The sequence below is a fragment of the Colletes gigas genome, unplaced genomic scaffold (assembly GCF_013123115.1).
Source record: "Colletes gigas isolate AHSC1104 unplaced genomic scaffold, ASM1312311v1 Colletes_gigas_Sc00012, whole genome shotgun sequence".
NCBI lineage: Eukaryota > Metazoa > Arthropoda > Insecta > Hymenoptera > Colletidae > Colletes > Colletes gigas.
Window position 1 is genome coordinate 1804793 of NW_025106641.1, and position 16040 is coordinate 1820832.

The 16040-nt window shown below is 33.7% G+C and overlaps 3 protein-coding genes across 6 annotated transcripts; 1 reads left to right on the plus strand and 2 right to left on the minus strand.

Moving 5' to 3' along the window:
• Positions 1-746: 746 nt before the first annotated feature.
• LOC122399025 (protein arginine N-methyltransferase 1) lies at positions 747-3836 on the minus strand. 3 transcript variants are annotated; one of them, XM_043399337.1, is made up of 3 exons: positions 3828-3836; positions 2956-3093; positions 747-2113 (listed from the first exon to the last, which is right to left on the minus strand). In XM_043399337.1, exons 2-3 carry the CDS (start codon positions 3019-3021, stop codon positions 1031-1033), a joined length of 1149 nt encoding a protein of 382 aa, XP_043255272.1. In that variant the 5' UTR covers positions 3022-3093; positions 3828-3836; the 3' UTR covers positions 747-1030. The 3 variants fall into 3 exon arrangements, with proteins under 3 accessions (XP_043255272.1, XP_043255273.1, XP_043255274.1); XM_043399338.1 differs by lacking the exons at positions 2956-3093; positions 3828-3836 and adding an exon at positions 2469-2556; XM_043399339.1 differs by lacking the exons at positions 2956-3093; positions 3828-3836 and adding an exon at positions 2367-2491.
• A 266-nt stretch (positions 3837-4102) lies between these two features.
• On the plus strand, positions 4103-13098 carry LOC122399029 (AT-rich interactive domain-containing protein 4B). Of its 2 annotated transcripts, none has more exons than XM_043399346.1 (7): positions 4103-4341; positions 5115-5551; positions 5633-5878; positions 6045-6249; positions 6335-10790; positions 10869-11009; positions 11069-13098. In XM_043399346.1, exons 1-7 carry the CDS (start codon positions 4336-4338, stop codon positions 11110-11112), a joined length of 5535 nt encoding a protein of 1844 aa, XP_043255281.1. In that variant the 5' UTR covers positions 4103-4335; the 3' UTR covers positions 11113-13098. The 2 variants fall into 2 exon arrangements, with proteins under 2 accessions (XP_043255281.1, XP_043255282.1); XM_043399347.1 differs by lacking the exon at positions 4103-4341 and having other exon boundaries at positions 5256-5288; positions 5455-5551; positions 11069-12997.
• Positions 13099-14477: 1379 nt separating this feature from the next.
• LOC122399030 lies at positions 14478-15635 on the minus strand. Its single transcript, XM_043399348.1, has 2 exons — positions 15352-15635; positions 14478-14949 (listed from the first exon to the last, which is right to left on the minus strand). The coding sequence occupies exons 1-2, from the start codon at positions 15493-15495 to the stop codon at positions 14755-14757; spliced, it is 339 nt and encodes a 112-aa protein (XP_043255283.1). The 5' UTR covers positions 15496-15635; the 3' UTR covers positions 14478-14754.
• Between the last annotated feature and the right edge of the window lie 405 nt (positions 15636-16040).

The following is a 16040-nucleotide window of genomic DNA, read 5'->3' on the forward strand; positions in this document are numbered from 1 at the left end:
TATACTACACATTTACATTTACTGTAAACAGATTTGATAATGCAATTTTAAAGTAATATAAAAATGTAAATTTCGTTGCACAATTAATTTTGCTGTATATTAAACTAACCATATATTAGGAATCCATTATATTTTATGAAAGTTATAAAAATGGCTGAATATGTAGTTTAAATTTTTGTTGTAACGACAACATTACTAACTTAAATATTACATATAAAAATTAAGTTAATATCAGTATTTTATTAACGGAAAATCAGTGGACGACAAGTATCACTGATTGATATCGTGCACACGTCTAGAAAGATGCTAATAAAATAAGTAATGCTAAAAATAAGTTCAAACTTACTAGCAAATAAACCAAAATATAATATTAAACACTTTTACTTGTCATAGATAATGTAAATGAGCAGTTTCAAAATGTTCTCAGGAATATGGTGGTACATATATTGTGTATGCCATGAATCGGAACAAAAAATTTTGTTTTAAAATTACGGTACAAAATGTGATAAGTAATAAATGTATTTACTGAAATAAATTGATAACCTTTTTTATGAATAATAATTAAATCGCTAACGATTTAATAGTTTAAATGCACAACTTATACACAACACAAGAAAAGAAAAAAATTAAAATATGCAATACAAAATGGTTAGAAAGAAAAAGAAAAATTTAAATTATCATACACCTACAGGTTTTTACATAAAGTAATATTTTGAAAATATACATTATATGTAATTAAGCTGTGTATTAATTTTATTCTTTTATGGTAAGTTGTATTGCAAACTTAAACGAGATTAACAAAGATTCTGAATGTTCTATTCATTTTCAAATGGTAGGGAAGCCTATAAACTTTCTAGAAGTAAAGATTAAAATCAGTTGTATAACTTGTATCATCCATTGTACCGTACTATTAAACATTATTAAATTATCTAATATAATTCAATAATAATTAAAAGTTCTGGTCTTCTATTTGATTACAGTTTTATGATCCATGAAAATAAAAGGAAGAAGATGAATCATCTGATAGATATCAGCGCATACGATAAGTATTAGTTTCGTGTACTTGGCACAAATCCCCTTTAAAATCCAGTTCAATACTGAAATCCAGATCTCTGTAGTTCCTTGCATTAGGTTTCATTGAAAAGACACCATATATTTCTTCTCCTTTTTTGACAGTCATGTATTCATCAAAGTAGAACACAGTTTGTTTCCAATGAGTGTACTGTACTTCTGGCGCTGTACTAAAACCAATGCGTTTATGGCACTTGGTGAATTCGATGTTGAAGAATGTAACTAGTGCTTGAACATAGTCGTTCCTGCGAACTTGTAGAGTAAATGGCGAGGAAAATTCCAAGTCAGCCTTGGTTACTGTATATAAATCAACTTCCTTGATTAGACATGCATTTGTAACGACTTGTTTCGGATCCACAACGTCCACTAGAGGTTCGCTAATTGCTACTTTTCTTATACTACTCATATCAAATCCATACACATCGTCCCACCAGTTTATCTTCTCATCCTTATATTGTCTGTCTTCGATGCCACAAATAAATAGAGTTGCTTTATCAGGGAATAGCATTCCATCTTCACGAAGCCATTTATCTCTAGCGAAGAGCACTGTGTCCAACATTGATTCGTAAAACAAACAATATCCCATCCATTCAGAAATAATTATGTCGACCTTTTCTACACCATCAGGTAATGAAACTTCTTCAACCTTTCCTTTAAGTATTGTTATGACGTTCGACAACTGATTTGCTTCTACAATCTTTTCAGCATATTCAACAATGTTAGAACATTCAATACCAATAACTTTAGCTGCTCCTGCTTTAGCAGCGAACATTGAAAGTATACCAGTTCCACAGCCAATGTCAAGGACAGTTTTTCCCTTAAAAAGGTGTTTATTGTGGTACATGGAATTACGATACGTTACAGTGCGCACTTCATCCTTTAGCATCTCTTCATGGATTCCATAATGGGCGTACGAATCAAAATAATAATCTCGAGATGTCATATCATCCACAGAAACAGATTCCTTACAAGATGACGGGGTTGCATCTTTATTCGATGTAGGTGTAGTCTCTGTTACTTCCATGGACTCCATTTTTGATGTCTGTAACAATGTAAGTCACAAAAATATATTAATAACGATGTAACGAATTTATATACATAAATTTAGAAGTACATGCAATGTAGATTTTAGCTATTCAAACATTTTCAAACTAAAATTAGATCAAAATTGTACTTGTACTATCATTTATTTAAAGATAAAGGATGTTATATTTAATCAAAGTACAAATGTTGCTTAAAAATTTATTACGAAATATTTAAAATAACGGTTTTACATATACGTGAAAAGAACCTACAATTATCTACAAACACGTGATGTACAATTATTATCTTGAATCAAGAGATATAATTCTCTTTTCGTTTAAATGTAATAAGAATTATTACTAAGCATTATTTACAATGTTATTCATCAGCAATGGAAAATTCAAAAATTCGGAATGTTCGTAGAAAATGGTCTTTTACGCCGACACCAGAGAAACGTACACGTGCCCGCCAAAACGAATGGCGTCTGTTTAAGATCGAGTGTCCAGTTGAAATTCTTCACACTAACACATATTTCTCTAACATCGTGTGACGAGTAGTATATACATGGAATTGAGTGTGGCTTAATTTTTTGTGACAATCTTACGAAATAACTTACAATAATTAATATTTATTTTCGAGAGTAACGGTAATAAAAATTTAAGGAACAGAATCCGGTCTGATCAATCTGTTGCCAAGATCCTCAGTCACAGTGAGAACTATTATGACAAACGACATTCTAACAATTTTTATTTCTGTAAATCTAAACGGTATCATATATTCTTTGTAATAATATCAGTACATTGAAAACACCGTTAAGATGTTCTCTCTATACTTCTATAAAATAAATTTTATAAAACTTACCGAATTTTCCGCTGTGCACATACTACTTTGGTTGATTTCTACCGGCACTTCATTACTCGACGCCATTTTGTTCCGCGTCACAGCAGACGACCATAGGTAGGAACGTATAAAGACACATGGCAAATTACAAATATGATTCTGTCAACAAACATTCCATTAACTATCGAAAATTTGATTAAATTCTGTTGTCAATTTGTTTCAGGTATTTTACCAGAGTGTTTACATGAATTTATTTATTATTTTCATTAATTTTCTTATAAAAATTAATCGTTATTGTATAAATGTATAGTTGAAAGCTTATCAAATGATGCTAATAACATTTTTATACAAATCATACAAATGTATAGGCTTATTGTTAATCCGAAAGATCCAAATAACGATATGTGTATTTGTATACATATACATATAATGTATAATAAGTTGATTTTATAATCATACGTGTGTACGTATTACAAAGCCAGAGTGACCATTAGTACTGTAACGAACAATGTCACTCTTTATTTAAAAAATAATACAAACGTTTAGTATGTACTACCACAACAAAAATTTAAATTCAACATGTAATATTTTCTCGTACATATGCATATACATCGTTTATATTCATTTTGGTATCATTCGTTCGTATTTGCATCGATGCACGAAAGTTGTAACCAATTTGTTTACAGCATAGAAATTATGTAATGCTCTGTAAAATACATCGTACCAATTATTTGACAAAAATATCGATTTTCGAGTAACATTTTATTCTATAAACTAGTGCTCACGTAAATTTTTGTCTATCTTATCTTTTTTTCAAACTGCCATGCGGTACGTACACAGGAAATTTTAATATTAAATTCGTGCTCGTATCGAGACTACAAGTAAGTACTTACACTTCTCTCTGAATACTTAGAAGAAATGATTACCGAAATCGCAATGCCGTTAACAACATTGATACGTCCCTGTCGTATGCGCAGTGCGGTTCCTTTACACTTTTAATTTTCACGTTAAACAGATAATTATTTATTTCAAAAGTTCGCCGAAAAATCGTATTTCATTTATGTAATTGTATATTTGTCAAAATCATTGATAATTCAATGTCAGAACAATATCTTTAATTTCTTGTCTTTGCTCGGTTGTTTTCAGAGAGTGCAAAGACATCGTCCAATAGGAGTCGAGTGGCTAGCTGACAAGTTGCGTCGGGGTGGAAATGGGCAGGGAACAGGAGCTTGTACGCATTCGGGCCGTGAAGTGTTGGTTCCGCGAAGGGGGTCAACTTCTGTGTCTTCGTGATCTTTCTCGTGTTATTACTTTCGACGAAATAATACAAACTCAATTTTAATGTCTTTTGCGTACCAGTGTCTTAAGATTATTTATATGGGGATCGTGGAGCGCTAGAAGATGCTGGTAAGGAAACAGGCGGGAGAAAAGTTGACGTAGAAACAAGTGCGCAAAGATTGTATACTTTAGTTCTCTTTTTTTTTTTTTTCTCCCTCTCACTTTGTCGTATTCATCGAGAAAGTAAAATCGGTGCTTTTGTTATGTAGTTACAACGCTTTCACAGGTCATTTACTTCGGACGAATGTCTCACCTAAAGTACCTTCGAGGTTACAACTATTACCTGGTGTCTGAGAATTCGACAGGCTGTCATGAACGGAGCGGAGTCCGTTTTGAAAACGTGGTTAAGATGTCAAAGTATGAGTTTTATTTCAACGAAACACCTTCGTACGAACGTCTTTATTTATCGTAGATTACTTCGGTCGGAAATGATCTTCTGTACCTGCAAGCCCATGAATCGCCTACATAAACAATAGTTCATCATAGCAAGGCAGCTGGCATTTTTACGGCCTTTGTGACTGTTTTTTTTATTATTCATGTTCTTTTCTCCCAATAATATCAACCAAAACGAAATCCAACACATTACCACGACAAAGTTAAATAATAATATGACAGATTATAATATAGCGTTAAAAGATAAAAAACAACGAAACATAATGTACTTGAAGTTTTGTTAATATTGTGGAATAGTACGTAGGATATTTAAATTTTCTTCTGTACATATTTCTTTTTTGCAAGGAAGAAATGGGTATATAATGATAACATGGAAGTATGTCATAAAGAAAAATGTTATCGACAATAGTTGTTATATATATGTATATAAGTTTTTCTTTTTGTTACAGGGAGACGATCCACCGTACCTATCAGTGGGTACGGAGGTTAGTGCTAAATACAAGGGTGCCTTCTGTGAAGCAAAAATTAGGAAAGTGGTACGATCGGTAAAATGCAGAGTGACTTATAAACAAGGTTTGGGCACTGCGACTGTAGCTGATGACCAGATAAAAGGAACTTTAAGAGTAGGTACATCCGTCGAAGCCAGACACGGGGATCGGAAAGAATTTGTAGAAGCTACGATCACCAAAATCCAAGACTGCAGTCAATATACTGTAGTTTTTGATGATGGAGATATTACAACATTGAGGAGAACTGCACTTTGTTTGAAGAGTGGGCGACATTTTGCAGAGAGCGAAACTTTGGACCAACTCCCTTTGACTCATCCAGAACATTTTGGGAACCCAGTAATTGGGGGCAGAAGAGGACGGCGGTCTAGACAAGCACAGTGAGCGTTGTGAAGTCATTTGCCATATAGTTCTTTGAGAGAATTTGAGTCAATAACTGCAATAACAATTTGGTGTCGTAGAGATGAAAGTAGCGACGATGAAGATAGCCCTCCGCGGGGAACTCGTGACTCAGGTTCTAGTGGAACTGGGAAAGAAGGAATGGAGACAGAACCTGAGATCGGACGGGTTGTATGTGTGGAACTTGGAGATAAAAAGAAAAAAGATAACTGGTTCCCTGGGTTAGTGGTTGCACCAACGGCTCAAGATACAGTGAGAATTCGAGTGAGAGATGACTATCTCGTGCGATCGTTTAAGGATGCACGATAGTAAGTTTGTCTTGTGTTTAAATAAATTTTGTAACAAAATAAAATTCCCATTAAGTTACTTGGAATATGTAATAATAGATAGATTAAGTACAGATGTAGTATTAGAAATGAAAAATTCATTTAATAATTTTCTATTGTATCATTAAAGCTTTATTTACATGTTTAGTTATACAGTTCCAAAGAAAGAAGCTACTGAATTTACGAAAGAACTTGTCAACAAAGTTGAGAACAGTACATTGAAGGTTGCAGTAGAGAAGGCACTGCTATTTTTAGAAAAGAATGAGTTGCCTCCCCATTGGGACAGGGATTCTCTTTTTGGACATTCTGTATCAAGTGGAAACAGCGATTCCGATAGAGAACTTGATTCGGATGTAAGATTTTATTTGAACTCTTCGTTATAAATAAATTTAATTTGCCACGTTAATAATTGTAATTGCGATGCTCTTCACTTTTCAGAGTTCAGACGATGAACCGCGCGAAGAAAAAGATCATTTTGTGGCACAATTATACAAATTCATGGATGATCGTGGAACACCTATTAATAATTGTCCAATGATTGGATCCGAGGACATAGATTTATACAGATTATTTCGAGCTGTCTATAAATTGGGAGGTTACAATCGCGTCACAAATCAAAATCAATGGAAATTGATAACGCGTCGTCTGAGCTTTACGATGCAAAATTCCCCCTCTACGCACAATTTGGTTAAACAGGCCTACAAGAAATTCTTGCACTCGTTCGAAGATTTTTATAGAAAATTAGGTTGTACTATGGTGAATCATCCAAGGGGTTCAATACGTAAGCAACGTCCTGGTAGAAGTCTGATTAGGGATAAAGACAGAAATACACCGGTACCGCCGCAAGTATCAGTCGTTAAAAACGAAAAGGAGGAAGAAGATAAGAAAGTCACGGAGGATGAAAAGAAGGAAAAGAAAGAAGTTAAAAAGGAATTGGTGAAAGAAGAAGAAATTATAAAAATTAAGAAAAAGGATGAGTTTGAAGAAAGCGGTAGTGGGCAGGAAAGCGATGTGAATATAGAAGGCGAGGCAGAATCATCCAGTAGCGAAAAATCTCAAAAAATTTCAACGTCTTTAACGCTGCAGAATAGAGGCAAGTCTAAAAGTAAAGAGGATCCAAAAAAGAAAGTTATAGATAAGAAGAAAAATGAACCCAAAAAACAAGAGAAAAAGGATGACAAAACAAAAGAAGAAGAAGCTGCTAAAACGAGATCTAAATCTAAAGATGACACTGTAAAAAGTAAAACGTCTTCAGAAACTAGGGAAACGCGAACTCCATCCAGAGAATCGGAAAGAAAAGTTCTGACGAAACAGAGACGTCTAACGGACGAGGAATTGAAAAGACGTGGGCGAAAGCGTAAAGAATACGAGGCAGAGAAATTACGTTCCGATGAACAGTTAGCAGATTCCGCACCTTGCTACAAGTGTCCTATAGAATTAGGGGATAGATTAAAGGTATATTACGGACCTACTCACGAATCTAAAGTCACTTACGAAGCGAAAGTTATTGACATGGAAAAGGTTGGCGTAGAACGAACATATCTTGTTCATTACACCGGCTGGAATACAAGATACGACGAATGGATTAAAGCATCAAGAATAGCACAGAATTTTACACAAGCTCAAGGTAGAGTAAAACGTATTAAAGCTACTTCGCGACCACAAACTCCCAGTACGAATTTATCTAATAATGTGAACAAATCGTCGAAAATTGTTTCTAACGCAAGTTCGTCTCAAAGTCGTCGTCGAGCACAAAGCGTAGCACCTACGACAACGTCGGTTGTTTCTTCGACGTCTGTGAAGGAACTAAAGAAAGAAGAAAAGGATAAAGAAGCGTCCCAACCAGCTAGATCTACAACACCACTGTCTGTTACAAGTTCCAGTTCCAGAACTAAAAGTCCAGCAACGCCAGCAAACAATAGGCAGACACGAACAACAAGAAATACCGATGTGTCCGGTGTGGAACATCGAAGACGTACGAGAAGAATGTCAGGGCACACGGATATATCAGTCGCGTCAGAAACTGAAGATAGCGAGGTATACGATTCCGACACCACGGAACCAGAACAAACAAGAACCAAATCTAAAGGTACGGACGAAAGAAAACGTAGAGAAGCAAAATGTAGAGCGGAGGATAGAATAAAGCCTGATGAAACCAGCGAAGGTGAAGAAGATAAAGATAATATGGAGGAACCACGTAGAGCTAGACGTTTAAGAAGAGCAATCGGTAAATCACAAGGTATAAAATCCGAACCGGATAGCGACGAAGAACAACCTAAAGGTCGAGATTTCGATTTAAATCAAATACGATCCGAACTAAAAGGTTTCGACAAAGCGGTGAAATTAGAACTCGTCAGAGTTGAACCTGACCCAGAAGACGAGATAAAACTAGAAGAAAACGAGAACATTGTTTTAGTTTCACCGAAATTGGAGAAAAATTTGGAACCGTCGAAATTAGAAACAACTCCCGAGTCTAAGATAATAGATAATACAGAAGATATTTATGAATTTAAGGAGCCGGAACCGTTTGAATTTGAAGTGCGAAATAAACGAGACACAAGCGGGGAAAAGGACAAAGTCAAAAAGAGAGTATTCGAAGAGGAACCAAAAAGTCCTAAAAAGAAACAAAAAATGATCATGTCGCCGGTCATGAAAGAAGTCAAGTCGGAAATAGATAATGATTCACGAAAGAAAGCGAAGAAATTATTTAGCAAAAGGATCGATGATATTATAGAAAGTCCACCTGCTCACAAATCATTACAGTCTACATCATCGACAACAACGTATGAAGAAGCATTTGATAAACTTTGTGAATCATCACCATTTAATCAAGTAAAAGTTACACCTATTATTAAAGAAACGGACAAAATAACTAACGGCATAGATCTTTTGTTTAGCGATTTACCCGGTGACGATGATGGTGCTCACGACGATTCGGAAGATCGCTTGATAATATCAGAGGCAGAAGTTTCAGAAGCGGAACAAGAAAACTTATTTACTTATCAGCAAGAAATGTTTCCTGCCGGCGACATGAACGACTCGTTGGAATCTAGTAAAGAGGATTCAAATCCACAGATTGAATCTGTAAGGGAAGAGTTAACAACAGTTTCAAGTAAGCCGGATCTATCAATGGATCAAAAGGAAACTGTTAAGTTGTCTCCGTTGCATAGACAATCTCCAGAATTAAAAACACTTGATACAAAATTATTAGAGATCACACCTGTTTTATCTCCTGTTGTAGTAGTTCCAGCACCAATTAGCGCAAGATTGCCAGCCACGTCTTCGATAGAAGAGAAACTTTCAGCCGCAATGGCTTTCCGCAATAAAATAAAAGATATTAAAAAAGACGACGAAATTCCCGAAGTTGTATGGAAACCTTCAAAAGAAATTTCCAAGAAGTTAGATACTATAATTGTACAGAAAACTAAAGACGATCAAAGTAGGCCTAAAATAGACATTGAGAATAAAAAGCGGGATGAGGAAGAAGCTGCTATGAATAGCGAAGAGCAGTGTAGGGAAATAATGCGTGTGGTGATTAAGCAAAAAGAGGAAGAACTTCAACAACTTAAGCTGAAGAAAGAAGTAGAGCTGAAGAAGTTTGTCGAAACAAAAGCGGAACACAAGAACATACAAGAGGCCGGAGAGGAAGAATGGAAACGCGTGGAGAACGAGGAATCGAAGAAGTTGGATGACGAATTTAAAGAACACGACTTTAAAGAACAGGAAAAAGAGAAACGTAAGAAGATAGTTAGTCAAGAAATAGTGGATTCTGCGGACAGTAGTGATTCCGAGCAGAGGCTAGTCATTGATAACGGGGAACCCCAAGATGTAAAAACACCATCAAATTTCGATGTTAAATTAAGAGCAGAATTGGATAGACTCCAAGATACGCAGGAGAGGTATTCAAAATTACAAACGCAAAAGTCTATGCAGCATTTAAAGCATCAACAACAAGAATGCATTGCCGAATGTAAAACTGAGAGTATACCTGTTATAAAAGCGGACGAGGAAGGAGAGGCGATTAATTCCTTATTATGCGAAGAAGAAATACCGGGCTCACCGGCGCCAATTTCTGAAAGTATTGAACAAATAAATGCCGGTCCATCCTGTTCTCCTCCGAAAGTTGAAACATCGGAAAGTAGTATAGTACTCATGGAAATGCCGTTTGCTAGTGCACCTACTTCCGGTCAAAGTACAACCAGCAGTACCGTGGTTACATTGAGCATGGCACTGCCAAAGACTGTAGAAACATCCGTTCCAGTTTCTTTGCCGATGCAACAAAATCCTACTCTAGGCGTGAGACAACAATCGCACCATCAACATTTGCCCGCGTTAATGCCTGCACAGAGACGCGAAAGCAACGAAGCAGCGCCCGTAATGGACAATACCCCTCCGACCACGCCGGACTCTAGTATTTCCAATATCTCTGGATCGCCCAGAGAAGAAAGAACAGGTGGTTCCTCGCCAACGTCCGAGGATAATATGAAACTCAATCGTGAAAGTTCCGAAGCGGACAATGATAGCGGTGGTAAAGGTCCTGGATTCAGCGAAGACGATACATTGCCAACCGTTGAAGGAAACTCGGCAGATAGAATATTGAAACCACCAGCGAAACGATCCGTCGAAGAAACACAGTCTCCGAAAAAACGCAAGAGAAGTAGAAAACATTCAGAATGTGAGAAAAATACTACGAAGAAAACCGGACGGCACAGTGGTAGACATGGTAGACATGGTGCTGGCAGCGATAGCGACGATACGAGCGAAGGTTCCAATTTATGTGGAGTTAACTCAACACCTGCAAATCATACGAATATCGCTGCTACCGTTGCCGATCTTAGTAATTATTCGTCGAGATCACCACGGCCCACAAAATATAATTTCTATGTGGAATTAGGTAAAGTTTATACATTTTTTTTTAAAAATAGGGCACTATTTTTTTTATAGAAGCAGATTTGATATTGTTGTATTATAGATCCTGAATTGGATGGAAGTCAAAGGATAGCTGTATTGCAGCAAAAATTAACTGAATTACGTAAAACGTACAATGCCGTGAAAGTTGAACTCGCCGCTATTGAAAGACGCAGAAAAAAATTAAGGAGAAGGGAACGCGAAGGTAATTATTTAGCATATTTCGTACAAATATGAACGGAATTTGATTGAATTTTATTTCAGCTATAAAAGCAGCCAAAGCAGAAATGCAACAGGCCTGTTCGTGATGAGCTGCTTTAAAACGTTCTATTTCACTTAACGTGCGCTAAAGAAAAACTTTTATACAATACCGGGAGATAATAGAGTAGCATCATTATATGGACAACCTGCAATCGCAGCAGACTTCATGACAATTTTTATCTACCTAACATCGCTTAGGTAACTTTTCCCCCACTAATATAAATTGTAGATATAGATATAAGATTTAGTATAAAGGAGGAACATTTATCAGAATGAAAATATATATTCATATATGCTTTATGTTGTACATTGTTTTGTCAAGAACGTAATGTGGCTGTTAAAAAATCTTTATCCTCAATTTGTCATTTCACCTGCTCAGATGCAAAGTACAAATTATCGAACTTGATGATCATTTCATCGTTCATTCTTCTTTTTTTAAGAAAAGGCTGAGAAAAACGTTACCGATAGTATGTTATTATAAAGACATCTTGGGAACAAATAATTGTCTAAGCCGTCTGTCATTTCTGTTTCGAGCATAGCTTGTAGCACCGTTGGCGGTTGAGCTGTTTTCAGGACGATAAAATAAAGACATCATTACACGCGCGAGTGCAACAACCATTATGTATTTTCTAGGATAGAAAATTTGTATATATTAGTAGTAGTAACGTATAGTGGTTTCCAATATACGTATGTACGTAAATATAATCGTAGGCGTCCTTACGATTAAAAATTTTTTTATTTAAATAAAACGTTACAATTTGATGTGGATTTTAAAGTAATAAGAAAATGATCATATTGAAAGCAATGTTCGTTTGTACGTTAACAAATGATTGTACATTGACAGCGCATGTGAGATATAGCACAATTTTTAACTTCTAAAAGAGGGATAATTTTAATTTATGTACATAATATACATGAATAAAATATCGTATTATAGTTGTTCTAAAATACGAAACACTAAAGTTTATTGTAATTAACAATCACACTCGTAATTGAAAATAAATTCCCTGACAAAGTGCATAGAATTCAGTTCTTGACTATGCAATTGTCATGAATGCAGCTCAACAAAATTAATAAATTTACAGCCTTTTGCATTATATCTGAAAAAATTGCTGCCATTGTGCTTTAATCATCACGTAGGTATTAGACGTTCATCGTCATATATCATAATTGGTCAAAGATGCATTTATATTTGTATTTGGGTGTCAAGAGTACCCCAGGTATTAATAAATAAAAAAGAAAACAAAAAAGTTAAACTTAAGGAACAAGTCGCAGAAAACGAAATCAAATACCCTGAATGGTGGAACTAAATTTGTACGAAAACATGTTGGCTGAAAAGAGAATGAAATTTTATATAGATATATATTATATATTTTTTATAAAAAAATCAGTCGTGGACGTGTTTTATAATATCGGACAACATAGTCGCACACACTGATTGCGGGAAAGAGGAATGAAAATTAAGACTTGGGCTCCGCAAATCTTTGTACATATTTTACATTGTGTGTGTGTTGAAACATTCATAAATCAGATTTCAGTAGTTGTTTATCGCATATGGATATAGCTGCGCATATTATTGTATAATGGTTTCAGAAGTCTTGCAGTAGCACATGCTATACACGTTTGTTTTAAGAAGTTCAGAGGATGTGTATCGACACTTATTGTGAATTTTACGAATTCGATGAAACAGTAAACGACAGAAAATCTATTAAACTCCATGAAAGCTGATATAATGAAACTATAATATTTATGTTACTATTTTCTTCGTATTACATTTTATTTTAACATAACATAATGAAGTTGCATAGAAAGTATATGGAACTATTTCATTTCCAAAATTAATGACAATAACAAATATTTGTAGGCAGCCAAATACAAAGAAGTTTGATAAAAGTGCAAGATAATAGACAACGGTATTGCGATGTGAGTAATACAATGTTAGTCGATAATAGGATTCTAGATTTTGTTTTAATAGAAAATCATTTTGTTCTACAAAACTTCACTTAAGCATTACATGCCTTGCAATATTTTAGTTACACTTTTTTGCATAATAAATAGTATTGTAATATTATTAATTGTACATAAAAGTTCTAGTACATAGTTCTAGGTGAGATAACTTCTATTCACTTGCAGGGTAAATAAAATAAATAAATATACCTGTCTCAAGCAGGTATTGAATATATGTATGTATACAAGTCTGTTATACTATTATCATTTTTTCATTGTTTTATTTTTGTTTGCACGCTACATTCAAGCAATGTATTAATGAAAAAACGTTATGATACTGATGTTAGCAACAGACTGTACAGTATTGGCTCTATGTATAAAGACATTATTATATGTATATTTAGTCACAGATACAACAAATTTATATTATCTTTACTCAAGTGACGGTTCACAGTATACTTGAAAAGGCAAAATAAAAAAAAGTTATATTTCATGGATAGTTTTGAAATCTCTAAAAATGTGCAACAATAATGTTTGAGTGACAAACGCATCCTTGTCTTCTAAAAACAAATTTTCTCCCTGTAAATCATGAATTACACGTGAGATAATAAATATAGAAAGCACAATGTGGATTGTGTCGCCAACAAGTAATATTGTTCCACATAACATTTAATTGTGTTAGTGAATATTGTTAAGAAATAAATCTTATCTTAACAAATTATAGTAGTCATTTACCCTTGTATCACAATTGAGATTCTTAGGTTCTTAAATATGACAATAAAGTGTAAATTATCGTAATCAATTAAAATTCTATGCTTACAAATTTTTATACATTATTTATTATATTGCAACTTGAAAGTGGACATTAAAATTATGTTAAACTTTGCACAATAATGCATATCGGTATAATACAATTATGCAAATATTCTTGTTATCATACTTTGTACCATATACATGTAGTGTTGTGACATTTTTAACTATTGCTACTAAATTATGAATAGAACGCAAATAATATAATGTACAATAATATTGGTAATTTTGTGTATATGATACATAGTGCTAGTAAAAATTTTGTTAACTAATGCCCCTTTTTTTGTTTTCTTTATATATTCGATTGTTTCGTCTGATATCTAATAATCTAAGAAATTACTTGAATACACCTATCTACTTTATTTATCTTTGTACACCAGTAATATGGATACATTGAAGGTACAATAGTATCAAGGACCGTTAAAAAAATGCCTGAAAGTATTTTCTACTAAAAATAATACAGAATACATAAAATAAAATATAAATTTAATTATTTTAACGTTATTGCGTATGCCCAAATGTATTTACGTTTTAAGCATTATTTGTATAAATATATTTCATTTTATTATCGCTCATTACCAGTCAAGAAAAAATACGTTTCATTATTTTCTATGAATACTCCATTATGTTGTATAAAAGAGAAATATATAGTTTATATTATTATTGTGTCGGTATTAATAAGTTGCGATAAGCCAATGAAGAAACTAAAAGATTTTCTTCTTTGTCGAAATGATTTGTTAAGATTTCAAAAAGAGTAAATCGATCAGATAGTTTTATAGATTACCATATAAATTGGTTTTTTTTTTTATACCTGTTTCTTTGCTTAACAGTTTCATGTTTTTCTAGTAATAAATTACTAAAGTAATGCGACAAGATATAGAAAATGTTTAATAGTATTGAGTGAGAAAATCTTCTGCTTTCGATTCTATATGTCAACACGGGGGTGGGCTAGATGTTGGTGCAGTATCAACAGTTTGTGCGGATGATGATGCTACTGTCGATGGTTTATTCTCTGTAGTGAACCTTCGTTTAGCAAACATAAATTGCTCCATTAATCCATGATGAGCTTCTAGCAGTTCAATACAATGTAGACATGCTGTTTTTGGTAATGGATCATTCATGTCTACCTGTATAACAAAAGGGTAAAATCTTATGCACCTAGCCTAAATATAAATTATTTGTCAACATTATTACCGTTATATAGTTTAAAATTAATATTGATAATACAGGCTCAATAATTTTATTTTTAAACAATTTTAACGAATAATAATATCGCAATATTTTATAAGTGTACAAGAAAAAAAGACTTATTATTGTAATATGATATTTTATTATTATACAACTACTACTGTTGGGTGCTCATAATTCATAATCATACATATGAAATATAAATTGAAAAAAAAGTCGACAAATGTAATTTGGATAAGATGAAATCGTAACCAGTCGTGTACAGTGTCTGATGCAACGAATGAAAATTTAATTAAGGACTCTAAGAATGTTGAGATGATAAAAGTAGACTATGATTTTACCGTAATTGGAAGATAAGCATTTATTTTCTCCGCGAGTTTCATTCTTTCACCCTCTTCGCCGTATATGTGAATCACGAAACGGTTCATCTTACTACAAAGTCTGCATATAAATCCCGTGATCACGGCTTTATCCGTGCTACCCATTTTGATTGTATGCTTGTGTTTATTCTTTTTGATATAGCACTTATCAACACCCTGTGATCCGTCACATACGTCAATAACTTCACGCGCAAGTTACTTTTCTATAAAATCTCACAAGATGTTGTGCTTCCTTCAAGATTAAGTTTGTTTATCATAGTTCTGGACACTGGCGCTACTAGCACGGTATTCTACTCTCTCACCAGGACCGTGTACATATGTATATTAAAATGTATATTTCCTCATATTATTGCAAATAGCATACGTGATAGTAACGTTATTATTTTCGTTTAAGTATATTATATTTTGAAGTCGCTTAATATTTTGACAATTAATAATTGCAGTGAAAACTCAAGAGGATATAACTGAACTTTCAAACAGATCATTAGAGATTTATTTTTTCGATTTATCGAAAGTAATTGTTTGTCAAAAAGAATAGGATTTCTATTTATTGGTTACATTTAATTCGTACAAACAAAATAAAAAAGCATTTTATGTTAAAAAATAAAGTTTACTTTTATATTTTCTTAAATTCTTGATATTATAGTTTA

Excerpts from the sequence above, each read along its gene's own strand:
- LOC122399025 (XM_043399337.1), bottom strand. The coding sequence starts at position 3,021 with ATGGCGTCGAGTAATGAAGTGCCGGTAGAAATCAACCAAAGTAGTATG. Across the intron at positions 2,114-2,955 it reads TGTGCACAGCGGAAAATTCG|ACATCAAAAATGGAGTCCAT; the intron begins GTAAGTTTTATA and ends ACATTGTTACAG.
- LOC122399029 (XM_043399346.1), top strand. Across the intron at positions 6,250-6,334 it reads ATAGAGAACTTGATTCGGAT|AGTTCAGACGATGAACCGCG; the intron begins GTAAGATTTTAT and ends TTCACTTTTCAG. Across the intron at positions 11,010-11,068 it reads AAGGAGAAGGGAACGCGAAG|CTATAAAAGCAGCCAAAGCA; the intron begins GTAATTATTTAG and ends ATTTTATTTCAG.
- LOC122399030 (XM_043399348.1), bottom strand. The coding sequence starts at position 15,495 with ATGGGTAGCACGGATAAAGCCGTGATCACGGGATTTATATGCAGACTT. Across the intron at positions 14,950-15,351 it reads ATGCTTATCTTCCAATTACG|GTAGACATGAATGATCCATT; the intron begins GTAAAATCATAG and ends TTTGTTATACAG.